The 12,854-nt window shown below is 59.8% G+C and overlaps 2 protein-coding genes across 4 annotated transcripts; both read right to left on the bottom strand.

Moving 5' to 3' along the window:
* Positions 1–4,368: 4,368 nt before the first annotated feature.
* AS3MT (arsenite methyltransferase) lies at positions 4,369–8,697 on the bottom strand. Of its 3 annotated transcripts, XM_085307691.1 has the most exons (11): positions 7,820–7,892; positions 7,434–7,474; positions 7,096–7,223; positions 6,865–7,015; positions 6,642–6,778; positions 6,234–6,303; positions 6,071–6,152; positions 5,857–5,988; positions 5,633–5,779; positions 5,291–5,418; positions 4,369–4,588 (listed from the first exon to the last, which is right to left on the bottom strand). In XM_085307691.1, coding segments are annotated over exons 1-11 (1,116 nt in total). In that variant the 5' UTR covers positions 7,821–7,892; the 3' UTR covers positions 4,369–4,489. The 3 variants fall into 3 exon arrangements, with proteins under 3 accessions (XP_085163817.1, XP_085163833.1, XP_085163826.1); XM_085307707.1 differs by lacking the exons at positions 6,865–7,015; positions 7,096–7,223; XM_085307700.1 differs by lacking the exons at positions 6,865–7,015; positions 7,096–7,223; positions 7,434–7,474 and having other exon boundaries at positions 7,820–8,697.
* A 37-nt stretch (positions 8,698–8,734) lies between these two features.
* BORCS7 (BLOC-1 related complex subunit 7) lies at positions 8,735–12,805 on the bottom strand. Its single transcript, XM_085307718.1, has 5 exons — positions 12,631–12,805; positions 12,062–12,124; positions 11,291–11,334; positions 10,833–10,853; positions 8,735–10,363 (listed from the first exon to the last, which is right to left on the bottom strand). Exons 1-5 carry the CDS (start codon positions 12,781–12,783, stop codon positions 10,312–10,314), a joined length of 333 nt encoding a protein of 110 aa, XP_085163844.1. The 5' UTR covers positions 12,784–12,805; the 3' UTR covers positions 8,735–10,311.
* Positions 12,806–12,854: the final 49 nt, after the last annotated feature.

Raw genomic sequence — 12,854 nt, 5'->3', positions numbered from 1 at the left:
GCCTCGGCGGCGGCGGCGGGGCGCTGAACCCCGCCGGGCCGCCCCGCTCGCGTCGCCCGCTCCCGGCGGACAGCGAGCGAGAAATCCCCCGGTTGGGCTCACGGCGACCCTTCCCCGGGGGAGGTGAAATCGCCCCGGAAGGCTGGAGCGCCGGGGCGGGCACGGATCCCCCCGGGGGCTTCGCGCCGCGAGAAGCGCGGGAGTTCGGCTCGGCTCTGCGGCTGCCCGGGCCGCCCCCGCCAGGCGCGGGCCGCAGGGAAAGGCTGGCGGCGGGCGGGTTGCTCTGGGGGGGGTCGTGCGGGAGGAGGCCGCAGGACCACCTCTCTCGTGGCCTCTCTGCGGCTCGGGGGTCTGAACTCCTCCAGCGCACGCGGTGCACCTGCAAGGAAAGCTAGGGCGACACGACACCCACCCGTTGGCGTCCAGGCGAGGATCTCCAGAGCTCAAAATTAAAGCCAAGAGCTGAGAAGATTTCTCTCAGCTGCTTCCTCCCATTCCTCCCCAAAATGCTGAGAATTTGCAGAAAGCAGTGCTGTGCAAAGGCRGTGGCATTTAGCTGTGGCCTTTTTACACATGCATGTGAGAGAAGGGCCTTGCTGCTGGAGCAGCGGTGGGCGCCTCTTTCCCCAGGAAAGCTGAAAAGCTCCAGCAGGGCCTCATGCCTTCTTAATGAAGGATTTTGCAGGTAGGAGCCCTCCCCGCCCCATCTGCTCTTCCCTTYGTGCTGGGAAGACTCTCTTTGATAACAAGAACTAATTGCTGCCAACCTCCCAGGATGGGCTGAGGACTTTATGGTAAAGACTTTGTAAGCAATAGCAGCAGAGGGATATGCCAGGGCAAATTTAAACACCATCTTGGCTGCATCATGAGCACATAAATCAGCACGTGTAGAACAGGACTAACTAGTGTCCTGTCCCCCCAAAACATATCTCCCTAACCAGGAACATCTTGTGGTGCTATGTAGCTCTAAATCCAAAACAYCTTTGAATTTTTTTGTAAACCAGATTGATCAGACTCATAGTCTCATCCAGAATCAGAAGGATAGGCTGGCAAGGTGACTTTCCAGGAAACTATGTTTATGGGCATTATTTATATGTTTAATCCCTAAATAGTGAATTAATCGTTCCCCTCATGGCAGAGGTCAGGTTAAGCAGTCTGGGGCACTGAGGAAATCCTTTCTAAATCTTGGAATTATTTTTACAATCCTCCTATTTCTTAATGGTCCAAGTTTTGTCAAGAGTTAATACGGGAGGCCCAGCAAGTGCTCCTTGTTCTGGTGCGGCTGTTGCATGGGAGTCACATTTACTAGTCACCTAAAAGCTTCTTCTCTGGATAGAAAAGGTCCTGGGACTTTCTTTACAATCCACCTTATCCAAGACGATAGATTCTCTAGCTTGGTTTCCAATGCAGAACAAGAGCAGCTGTTCAGCATTTCAGCCTGTTGTGCCCATGTCTGAATTTCCCATCCCTATGCAGCAGTCGGTCTTGCGCTGACCACTTACGCTTTCCATTCCAGGTGTTCTGGAAATGTCTCCTTACTGCTGGGACACCCCCCCGCCCCCCAGGCAAGCTACTTCAGAGCACCCTTGGCTGTTGCCCGTGCTTCTTTTTGAATCTGAATCTTTTCTCTTTTACCATGCCACAATTCCCTGTAAACTGATTTTGTTTTACTTTGCATTGCTTCTTTAGCATCTTCTTTGTTGGCCCTTTTTTGCCTGGGGCAAAATTATGTGTGTGCTGAACTCTGCATTTTGGTGATACGTGGTAGGAAGTCCTCAAACAATTTGCTTTGTTAACACATCCAAATTTTGGCTTCTGCTCCCATTTGGTTGCAGACAGTGGCCTGCACGTTGGAGAAGCTGGCCCCAAAGTTTTCCGTATATATATCACTGATTGGCACCATAAGCTGTTTATGCAAAGCAAACGTAATCAGATCATGATCTCCAGTACCAAGGCAACCGTTAATTTTTAGGTCAGCGATTAACTCTCCCTTTGTATGAGGAGGAGGCCCACAGGGACTGCACCAAGCGAGCATCACGCCTTGGGGCTGCCCGCTCGGGCCCCTTCGTAGGAAGGTTGATGGAATGGGCTTGGTAGCCACCACAGTGCCATCTTCAGCTTTACCAGCTTCAACATTTTAATCTGGAAGCACTTGTGAATGACCCATTTTTCAGAGGGTCCTGGGAAATGCTTTTTTACTGTGTAGTACCACAGGCTTCCCTATCCCCTGTGATCTTACAAATTTTTATCATCATTTATATATATATATAAAAAAAACACACCTAGTTCAATTTTTTGTGCACTCGCATAGTGCGATGGGGATGTGAGATGCTGTTTAAACAACAGAGACGGTGATCCTGGTCAATCTCAGAGCAGCACACAGGAAAACATCACTGCACGAGGAGGGATGGAAACACCATCGCAGGGGGCTGGAGAGTGGGTTGGGGAAGTGGCTGCCCAGGACAGTGCAGCAAGACCTGAGACCTGCAGGCAGATGAGATGGTCCAATTTGGCATCACCATCCAATTCAAAGGGATCTCCAAATCCTTGTTTCTAATCTCAGCTGCTAACCTCAGGGCTCAGACAACCCCAGATTGTCTTTACCTACCCTATAAACCTGTTGGCCTCATAGCTGATTCAGGTCTCCAGGGCTGGGAGATGCTCCTTCCTTACCTTCTCCTTCACTAGACAGGGGCAAAAAGGCTTCATCCAGTCCTTCTCCTCGACCGCTGCTCCTCACATAGTGCCTTCACATAGGAACCATGTCCTGAAAGACACTTTGTGCCTCCAGCAGTCCCGGCACCCCTTGGCATACCGCGCCACTGCTCAGCACCTGGATGCAAGGTGCTGAGCTGTTCTACCACCCAAGGCTGGGGGCAGCCTGGCTCCCTCTGCTCCGACAGCCTCTGGGGCAGCCCGCTTTTCCCTTCCCACACACCTAGCATCTCACGAGCTTCCCACTGGGGCCAGCAGGAGTGCAAGGCTGTCTCCTCTGATGGCAGCCTAGATGCCCCCAGATCCTCAGCCTCTCCAGGACCTGGCCAGCCAGGTGCTCCAGATTTCCCTGGAAACTGTGCTCAGGGCTGTTCCACTAGATGGAGCGCGGGGGAAAATATAAACCGCAGCAGCGCTGCATAAGGAAAGAGAGAGAAATTCCCACCTCCTGCAGCAGGATTATTCTCTGGCTAAGAAGTTCAGCTTTAGAAAACACACCCGAGTCAGGGCCTGTGTGAGAGCATGTTCAGCTCAGCCAAATCCTAGCTGCAGCAGGCAGTAACTGGGGTATCTCCTGCCCTGAGTGCAAATCACAGCGACAGCTCTGTGAACCTTTGAGTTCTGCTGCTTTGAGTTCTCCATGGAAAAGCAGGGCTGGCTGAGCTCCCAGGCCCTTCTCTCCCACAGCCATGGGGAGAGGCTCATTCGCAGCCTTATAAATGAGATGCTAATTATGCCTCCTGGTGCTGCACGCCTGAGGACCGCTGCACCTTGCACAGGCTTTGCCCTGCAGATGCTCAGGGCTCCTTGCGTGCGGAGGGTGAGCGCAGCAAGATCAAAACAAGGAAGGGCCATGTGACTGCTTAATGCTATGCCTTTTGCTTCTCCAAAACATTCGCTTCTTGGCTGCAGGCTCCCAAAGACCTCGAGCTGCAGCCAGACCAGGCACAGCAGGTGCATGCCACAGGGTAGTCCTGGTGCAGCTCCTCTCTCATCTCCCTCTGCCAAGCTGCCTTCTGCAAATGTTTCTGCTCTGCTCCTTGGGMTTAATAAACACAGGCAGCTACTGCCAAACCCCTGTCTGATCTGCCAGACCCTGAGCCATGCAGTGAGGCCACCGTGAGTACCCCAGCAGCCACGGCGGCTTCCACACCGGGCTGCAACAAGCTGCCACGCGGAGTGGTCTTGCCGCAGGTTTGCGGCGGAGCCAGGCTTTCCTCCCCAGCCCGCGGGGCAGAGCCGAGCTCCGACTCGCTCCTTGCTGCTCCCTGGCAGATCCGCAGGCTTTGGCCGGCGCAGCCAGGCTTTCGGTCACAGCCTGGGGTGCAGCTCGGTGCTGCAGGCACCACAACAGGTCCCACTGCCAGCACGGAGGGTTTGGGACTCAGCTTAGCCAACAGCTCCCCCCTCAGAGAGCCACGGGCAGGGCTGGTGCTCGAGCGAGAGCCCACTGGCCCCTTCAACCTCCCCAGGGCCCAGCAAACCGTGCATCTAACAGCTGGATCTGCAGCCATCCCCATCCCTCGTGCGGGAGCTGGGTACCCCAGGGCRGCCAGCCCTGCACCCCTCTGGAGGCACGCAGGGGGCCAGGCAGGGGGGAGGAAAGTCCCGCGCAAGGGGGCGAAAGGCAAAAACACAGCGTGCAAACGCCCCTGCGGGTTCACAGGACTCCATCTTGGCCCTTTATTTGCTCTCCAGCGAAAGCCGCGTGCCGCTGGGGCCGGGTCCCCTGCGCTCGCTGGCAGGCGCCGGCGCGGGGGCGTCGCTCGGCCGCTCAGCAGCACCCGCGGGGGCCGCAGGCGCCGGCGGGGCAGCAGCCGGGCCCCGGGGCTCCCAGCCGCTCCACCAGCTGGAAGGGGTCGCAGATCCTCTCCTGGGGGCAGAGGACAACGTGAGACGGGATGAGGCCGGAGGGAAGCAGGAGGGCGAGTGCCCCGGGAGAGCAGCGCTGCCCCGCTCCCCGCCAGCCGGGCGGCCCAAGCCGACCCCGAGCTTGGGCGAGGGCAGCCCCCGCTTGCCGGGGTTGTCCGTATGGGGGTCGGACCGGCTGCTTTTCACTGCTGTGTGGAGGATGCCAAGAGCTCCTCTGGGACCTTCACTTTGCTTTTATCTGAGAAACGCCTCCTGCTCGGACCGGGACCCGAGAACATCCTCCCCTCGCCCCCCGCCAAGTACAAGGTTGCGTTTCAGGGACGTGCAGCTGCGGGGCTGCATCTCCCTCGCCTCCCGCCGACCCCGGCGGAAAGGACGGCCGCGGGGAGGCGGAGGGGAGASGTTTCCAGCAGATAAAGGCACCGCGGGGCCAGGGCTGGGCGCCCCGCTCACGTCAGCGCCGTGCGGGACCGCCAGCCCGGCCGGGGCGGGCTCTGCCCCCAGCGCTCTCCCCCACGGCAGGGATACGTCTCGCCTCGCGGTGGGAGCACCCACCTTGGGGAGCACCAGCCGGGGCCCGCGGGCGGCTGGTTGAGCCACGTGGAGYAGCTCCGAGGCGGCCCGCGGCACACGTCTCCCAGCGCCAGCCCCACACCSCCGGGGACGCGCGTGTCCTGGCGCCACGGGGCTGCGGGCTACCAACCTTCGCCCTCCCGCGGCAGCAGCCCGGCGGCGCGGCGGCATCTCCTCCGTCTTGGATCAGGAACTCTTCCGCGAACCTGGAGCTCCGCAGGATGGCGGCCGTGTCGGCGTCCACCTCCACGGCCTCCCCTTCCTGGGGGCAGAGGGACGGTGACGGCGCTGCCCCGGGGGCGTCCTTCTCCCGCTGCCACCCCGGCGAGACGCGCAGGTCGGGCTCCCTTCCCCTGCCCCCATTTCTGCCACCCTCCCCCCTGTCCCCCCACAAAATCGCCCAGGACGCCCCCCGCGACGCCCCGGCCGTGCGGCCGCCCCCGGCCTGCGGACGCCCTCCGCAGCCCCCCACGCGCCTTGAAGGTGAAGCCGGCGTCGAACACCAGCTCCCGCTCGTGCCCTGCAACGCCGCCGTTGTAGACGACCCGGCCYGGCCCGGCCCGGCTCCCCGCCGGCACCTTGAAGAGACGGACAGTCGCCGAGACGAACCGGCAGCCGCCTGGGAGGGAGAAGCCCGCTGAGCCGGGGCGTCCCGCCGCGTCCCGCCGGCTCCCCCCGGGGCGCTCGGGCCCTCACCGGCGACGCTCTCCAGCTCCCGGTGGCCGACGGCGATGGGGCTGGCGGCGACGAGGCGCGGGGGGCTGAAGCCCACGTCCCGGGCGATGCTGCGCAGCTCGCTCCAGCGCAGCGCTCCCGCCAGGCACTCCCCTGGCACCACAGAGCGCGGCACGGCTCGCACCCCGCGCGCCCCGGCYGGCCGCCCGGAGCCCCTCCTCGGAGCCCTACGCACCCCAGAGYGCCCCGTGCGCCCGGGCGGCCTCGCTCAGGCGCCGGCTGGCGTAGACGTCGCTGAAGTACATCTCTCCGCCGGGCTGCGAGGGAGCGGAGAGGCGGGCGCTCGCGGTCCGCCCGGGCCGGGAAAGGGGCAGGCGGAGCGGGCGCCCCGGCGGTACCTTCAGCACGCGATAGGCCTCGCGCAGGACGGCTCCCTTGTCCGGGCAGAGGTTGATCACGCAGTTGGAGCTGGGAGGAGCAGACCGGGACGGCTCCGATCGCACCCGGAGCGGCGCTCGCCCGGGCCGGAGGCCGGTCCAACCGCGTCAGCGCGGCCACCAGCGAGCGCCAAAAAGCCCGCAGCGTCTTTTGCGCCCGGCAGCGCCGGTGGCTGCGCATCCCACCGCTCAACAGAGGCATCGGAGAGGCCAGTTTGGCCACAGAAAGGGCTGTTACCGCATTGCCAAGCTCTGGCCCAGACTCTAGCTCGGGATTTTCCCCTTCCTACCATGTGGCTGGAGCAAGCGGTGCAGCGGGACGCAGCCCCGCCGCAGCCCCAGGCCGGCGCGTCCCCGTGCGGTACCTACACCACAATATCATAGCTCTCGTCGGCCAGGCCGGCGTCACCCAGCTTCTCCAYGTAGCCCAGGATGAAGTCCACGTTAGGCTTCTGGTAGCCAAATTTGTCCATGTGGTAGGCGATGTGCTTCTTCGCCAGCTCCACCTGGGAAGGCGAAGGGAATGACCAAGGCGAGGGAACGGGAGCCGGCGGCAAGGCCGGCCTGCGCGGCGTCCCCCCGCGCGCCGCACCTGCCCTTCGGTCATGTCTATCCCGGTGACGTGGCCCTTCTCCCCGACGAGCTGACTGAGCACGTAGCAGTCCCTGCCGCTGCCGCTGCCCAGATCGAGGACGCGGCAGGACACCAGGCGCTCGGGGAGCACCAGCCCGCAGCCGTAATACCTGCGGGGCGGGCGCTCAGCGGGGCCGCGCATCCCGGGGAGCCCGGAGCCGCGTGCCGGGGGTTACCCCCCGGGGGTTACCTCGCCACCACCTCTTGGTGGACGCGCTCCAGCGCTTCCCTCGCGGCCCTGGGGAGAGGGCCGGCCGGCGTGACGCAAGCGCCGGTTTTCAGGTCCTCCGTGCTCTGCAGCTCTTTGCCGTAGTAATCCTGAGACGGGAAGGGTGGAAGCCCCCGCAGCGCCGCGCGGGCCCTGCCGCTCGGCTGCCGCGCACTCTTCCGCCGGCGCCCCCAGACAAGCGTCCCCGGCTCCCTGGGCTCGGCCCTCCCTCCCTGGCCGCTGCGGGTCCCCGGGGCAGCCCGTCCCGCCCCATCGCTGCCCCGCAGCTCGGCGCCCGCGCACCCCGCGCGGCCCCTCACCTGCACCATTCGGTGGATCTGCTCTCCGGTGGCGGCCGCCACTGCGAGGAGAGCAYCAGGGCTGGTACCTGACGCCACAGCGATGGGCACCATGCCAGGGCCTGCCCAACGGCCCTGCCCCCCCTCCTTCCCAAACACGAGGAACATTGTTTGTGGGCCCCCCTCCTTGGCAAACCCCGGGGACACCCCAAACGTGCATCCAAGCATCGCACCTCCAGTTCCTGGGGGAGCCCGATGCTCCTCCAAAATGAGCCTCCTAAACCCAGATTCCCCTGCCCTAAGGAGACGATCCCTCCCAAACCAGACACGACTTCCCTGCAAGGCAAATCCCCCCTCAGAGACCCCCCCCCAAACCCCCAGCACGGACGCCCCGGGGCCCTCCTTACTGCCTGCGGCTGTGAGGGATCACGGATCGGCCGGACTCTGCCCGGGCCAGGCCACGCTCCGCCCCGGCGTCCTGCGCCCGGCGCCCGCCCCAGCCCCGGCTTCCGGCACCAAGACCGGCCCCAGCCCGGCCCCCAGCCCGCTCGGCCTGCCGCCGGGCGAGCCCACCCAAGGCACGCCGCTGGGAAGCCGGCCCTCATCGCGTACGGGTCGCGGCACCTGCTTGCACGCGTGCCATCTGCCGGTACGCACAGCCTCTGCCCGCACCCGCAGCGCCTGCCTGCGCCCACGGCGATCCTCCCCGAGCCACCCGCCRTCTCTCCACCACACCGGCAGCCCTGCACCACCGCGGCACAGCCCCGGCCTGGCCACCCRCTCCGCGCTCACCCCAAACGCAGGGAGAGAGATGCAAGCTCAAACACCACGCTGGGGCTGCTCCAACCCTGCAGAGCATGGGACCTCGCCGGGGGGCCAAGTCACTGGCAGGGGGGACATCAGGTCTGCCAGGAAGCCCCCAGAGCCCAAGGCAGGACGGGGCACACTGGTGGCAGAGACCTGCTGTCCCAAACCAGCTCCCTCAGGCTGCTGCACAAGGCACAGCAATGGGCAGTGCTGGCAACCCACCGCAGACACCGCTGCTGTGGCTTGGTGAAAGTCAGGGCAGCTCTTCCATCGCACCAAGCAGGCTGCAGCTCCTGCAGCACTAAGCGCTGCTGCCACCCAGCGCAGCAAGGTCAGGCTTCGGGAGCCCCATAGGTGCAAATCTCCACCCCYGACCCGGTCCTCGAGGACTCCACTATGTTACCCCAAGGAAGCCTATGCCATGCATGGGGTACAGACCCTGGTCTCTACCACAACATAGCCAGGCACAGGAGAAAAGAGGATTAGGGGCTTAAAAAAAAAGAGAGAGAGAGAGAGAAAATAGAAACTGAAGCTTTTATCACAGTAAAGCAGATCACTTTAGCTTTTTACATCCTCCTCTGCTGTGCCCATGTTAGAGCAGAGGCACAGCACACAGGATAAGCTAACAGTACTGCTGGGCTGATTAGATTAGCCTGGGCTAAGAGAGAGGGGACASAGCAGATGGGCTGCCACAAGGTGAGGCCCGTCCAGGCAGCAGCAGTGGAAAGGGTGGCAGCCAGAGCAAAACCAGCCCAAGGAAAGGCTCTGCCAGGCAGGAACCAAAACGCTGCAGCACTTCGCTGCAGATTTACAACAGGAACGTGGCAGGCCAATCCCCACTATCCATCTGCCTTGTCGTATCAGCTGATGAAAAGCACACTCAGGCAATGAAGTGCTTCCAGTGTGCTCCAAGTGCTCCAGATAAGTGACTTACAAAAACCATTGTATTTATAGCCTGGACCCAATCTTACTCCCTAAGAAGTGAACAGGAGCCCAGCCACTAACCCTCATACACACAACAGTTCAGAAGTGAATATATAGGTTTGCAGAGTTGTTTGTTTGTTTGTTTGTTTGTTTTCCCTTCTCCCCCCCCCCACTACCCACTTCCCAGCTGTGCCTCTGGATACCTTCCCAATCCCATACAAACACGACACATCCAAGGCTGTTTAATTGAGAGCTGGAGCAGTAACTCAGGAATAGGAATGCAGTTGAAGGCCAAAGGCGGTGCAGATGGGCTGGCAAGGGGAGGACATTCCAAACTCTGGCTTTGTGGAAAATAAGATAACCTCAGAGCAGGATGCTTATCAAATAGTATCCAGCTGGAGCACTGACAGTGGGTTTTAAAAAATTTTGTCTTGGGACCGGCACCTTGGTCTGAACTGAAGCACCTCTCTTACCTCCCAGAGCATTTACAGCTCCCACTGATTAACATGTCCTAAACAAATCGCACTAGTCATCTCCATGCCTAAGGATTAATGTCAAACTGCAGGCACCTGTATTTAAAACCCACAGCTCTATTTTCTACATTTCTTGTGAGGGGAGGGACAAGGGGAAACAAACATATTTGAAAAAACTAGCTCTACGATTCCTGGTCCTGGGCAGACACAGCAACCCCCTCTCCATCATCTCACAGGAGATGGCTTCTAACTGAGCAGAGGTTAAGAGTCAGGAAGGAAAATCATCCTGCTACAGACGAAAGACATAGTACCTTGGACAAAAAGAGTATCAAATGCTGGATGCTGGGATGGCCAACCATTTCAGACATACGCCCAGTAATCCGTTACCTGAACGGCTTGGATGCCGGAGGTGCTACACACAGAAAGCAAACAAGCACTGGAAACGCTGGTGGAAGGAAAGCATCTGCCGAGTTTGCTTCGATCAGATGCAGGCAAGCACACACACGTTTTGGAGATGGGGATGTGGATAGGAACACATAAGAGAGGCCCATATCCTCAGGAACACACTCTCTGCACACATATCCCAGCTGACACCCAGCCTCCAAAGAAAACTGAGCAGTTGACTCAGGAGAGGGGAAAGGACCGCTGGCTGCCCTCGGCACTGGTCGAGACGTCCTCGTGACTTTGGCTATGCTTCATTTGAGCAAGTGATTCAGCTGGTCCTGCAGGTTTGATGATTGCTCAACACTGGGGACCAAARAAGAGGTTCACAGTGAGATTTGCTCCCCAGATCTGCACTGTGCTGCCTGCACCTGAGAGACCAGCACAGCTCTAGCACTGATATGACAGAAAAAGGAAACACTGGGGTCCCCTAACTGACCTCCAAGCATGAGGCAAACCTTAYTTTGTACACCCATAAACAGACAGCTCTGTTCTACTCCACCATCATCACCTATCAAGCTAACAGGCTCTACCACGTTAACGAAACAAATAGAAGTTTTAGCATAAATTGTTGCTTCACTCAAACTCAGCTCTTCAAAGCACTGATCTCTGCAGCAGCAAAGTGCTACCCTGCTATGTCAGCTTCTTCAAATACAGCCGCAGAAAACCTTTAGCTGCATTCTCCCCTACCCTACTCCAYCACTCTTCCCGTTCCCATCAGCTTCTACACACTGTCTCCCAGGTTTTCCTGGCAGATGCTTGGCTGGGTACTCACTTCTTCTGAATCGCTTCCTGCCTAAGTGAGAAAAGGAGAGAAAGGAGTGTAAGAAAAAACAGAAAACCTCAGGGTTCATGTTATGTTGATCAAAAAGAACTTGATCAAGGGGTCAGGAGGTCAAAACTCTGGCATGTTTTTGGATTAAGTGCAGCAGCACCAGCTTCTCCTTCTTAGCCCTGGAGGTATCACACAATCTCAAGGGACAGCTGGTGCACAAGCAAGAGGAGGCAAAAGAATCTCAGCTCCCTGCCAGAGACTTCTCCATCCCAGAGGAATGGAGAGGGCTGGAGGATCCCAACTCCAGGTCCTGCCCAGTTTCTGGGAGCTGGTCCAAAGGGATCAATTGGAGTGGGCTCCATGCAAAGTCTCCACTATGCAAGGYCTTAGAGGAGGTGGGGAAAGGGGTCAAGGAACCAGCTCAGCACCCCACAGAGTACATCATGTCCCCTACTTACTGGTATTGTAGATGAGTGGTTATTATGGCCATTTTCCTTAAACTCTGTGGAGAGCAAGACAAGGAATTAATGTCTCTGACAAGAGATCTCAGCAGAATAACAGGGCAAGCTGTTTCAAAATGATGGATGCTTCCAGAGCTTCTGCTGCCCTGACAGTTCCAAAGTGGCTTATAGTAGCAGTTCCCTGCTGTAATCTCAGCAGGCTGCCATGTACCACTTGGAATAAAAAACCCTCTGCCCTTGAGAGCTCCCACAGCATACTCATCACCGTGTCATTGCGGTGCCATAGAAACACCAAAATCAGTAGAATCACAGAACTGGTAAGGTTGGAAGGGACCTCTGGAGATCATCTAGTCCAGCCCTCAAATGAGTGGYCCATACRGGGATCAAACYCACGACCTTGCCATTATTAGCACCACGCTCTAACCAACTGAGCTAAACCTAACCCCCGCAGCTCCAGTACCCCCAGTACCATGGGTGGTATGCTCACCAATCCCTTCCCAGCAAGGGGCACAAATAGTAAGTACTTTTTTCAGCCTACAGCCTTTCTTGCTTTCTGTTAAGAGATGGCACAGCTTACAGGCTGATTTGTGCCAGAGGTATATGTGTGTTTGAAGAAGCAGTAAATTATTCTGGCCATCAGCTCTGCTACCTGAATCTGTATGTTTCATTCCAGAGCTTCAGYCACAAGTCTGCGTCCCAGTTCCTAYAGCCCTCCTCTTCCCCTTCCCACTAGGGGCACTATTGCTCGAGCAGACGGACAGAGCTTACATCTTCTGAGTGCAGGATGGCATCTTCTTGCATAACCATGTTCCGAGCAGCTTGACCCAGGAGCTGAAAGACAGATGCACAAACCACACTGAGAGGCAGCAGCAGCTCGGCGTTGCCCACCCACCCGGAGCTGCGCCTTTCCCCCTCGAGGGGATACACCACAGAGGCAGCAGCAACCCCCCCGAGGCTGCTGGGGACTCTCCGAGGGGTTGCAGGCAGCAGGGGTGACGCTCAGCCTCCACGGATCGCCCGTGGGGCTGGGGCAGAGCCCGGGCCTCCTTTATCCCGGGAGACCTCCCCCCACTCCCCTCAACTCCGGACTACAACTCCCAGCAGGCGCCGCTCCCTGGCCGGGCATGGACTACACTTCCCAGCGTGCCTTGCGCCCGCCTACACCTCCCAGCGTGCCCTGCGCCTCACACGCTGCCCCACGGGGACGCCCGAATCCAGCCGGACTACCGCTCCCGGCGTGCACCGCGCCACGGCCGCCCCCGACGCCCGCCGGCCGCGCCTCCCTGCAAGCCTTGCGGCCGCGCGCTGCATGCCGGGCCCCGTAGTCCCCCGCTCACCTCGGCGCTCCGGGAGCCCTTCAGCACCTGCTTGGTGAGGGCAATCACGTCGGTGCCGCAACTCGTCACCTTCTCGGTCAGGAGCCCCTTCACCGAGTGGCCGAAGCGGGCCTGGGCGTCCGCCGCGCCTCCCGCCGCTGCCGCCGCCGCCATCTTAGTCGAGCCCCGCCTCAGCGCTCCGGGACGGCGCTACGGCGAGCGCCTGGGCTCAATCCCTGTCGGAA

Source organism: Rhea americana, unplaced genomic scaffold, assembly GCF_003343005.1.
Source record: "Rhea americana isolate MKP2758 unplaced genomic scaffold, rheAme1 scaffold_104, whole genome shotgun sequence".
Taxonomy (NCBI): domain Eukaryota; kingdom Metazoa; phylum Chordata; class Aves; order Rheiformes; family Rheidae; genus Rhea; species Rhea americana.
This window is presented reverse-complemented; position numbering and strand designations above follow the sequence as displayed.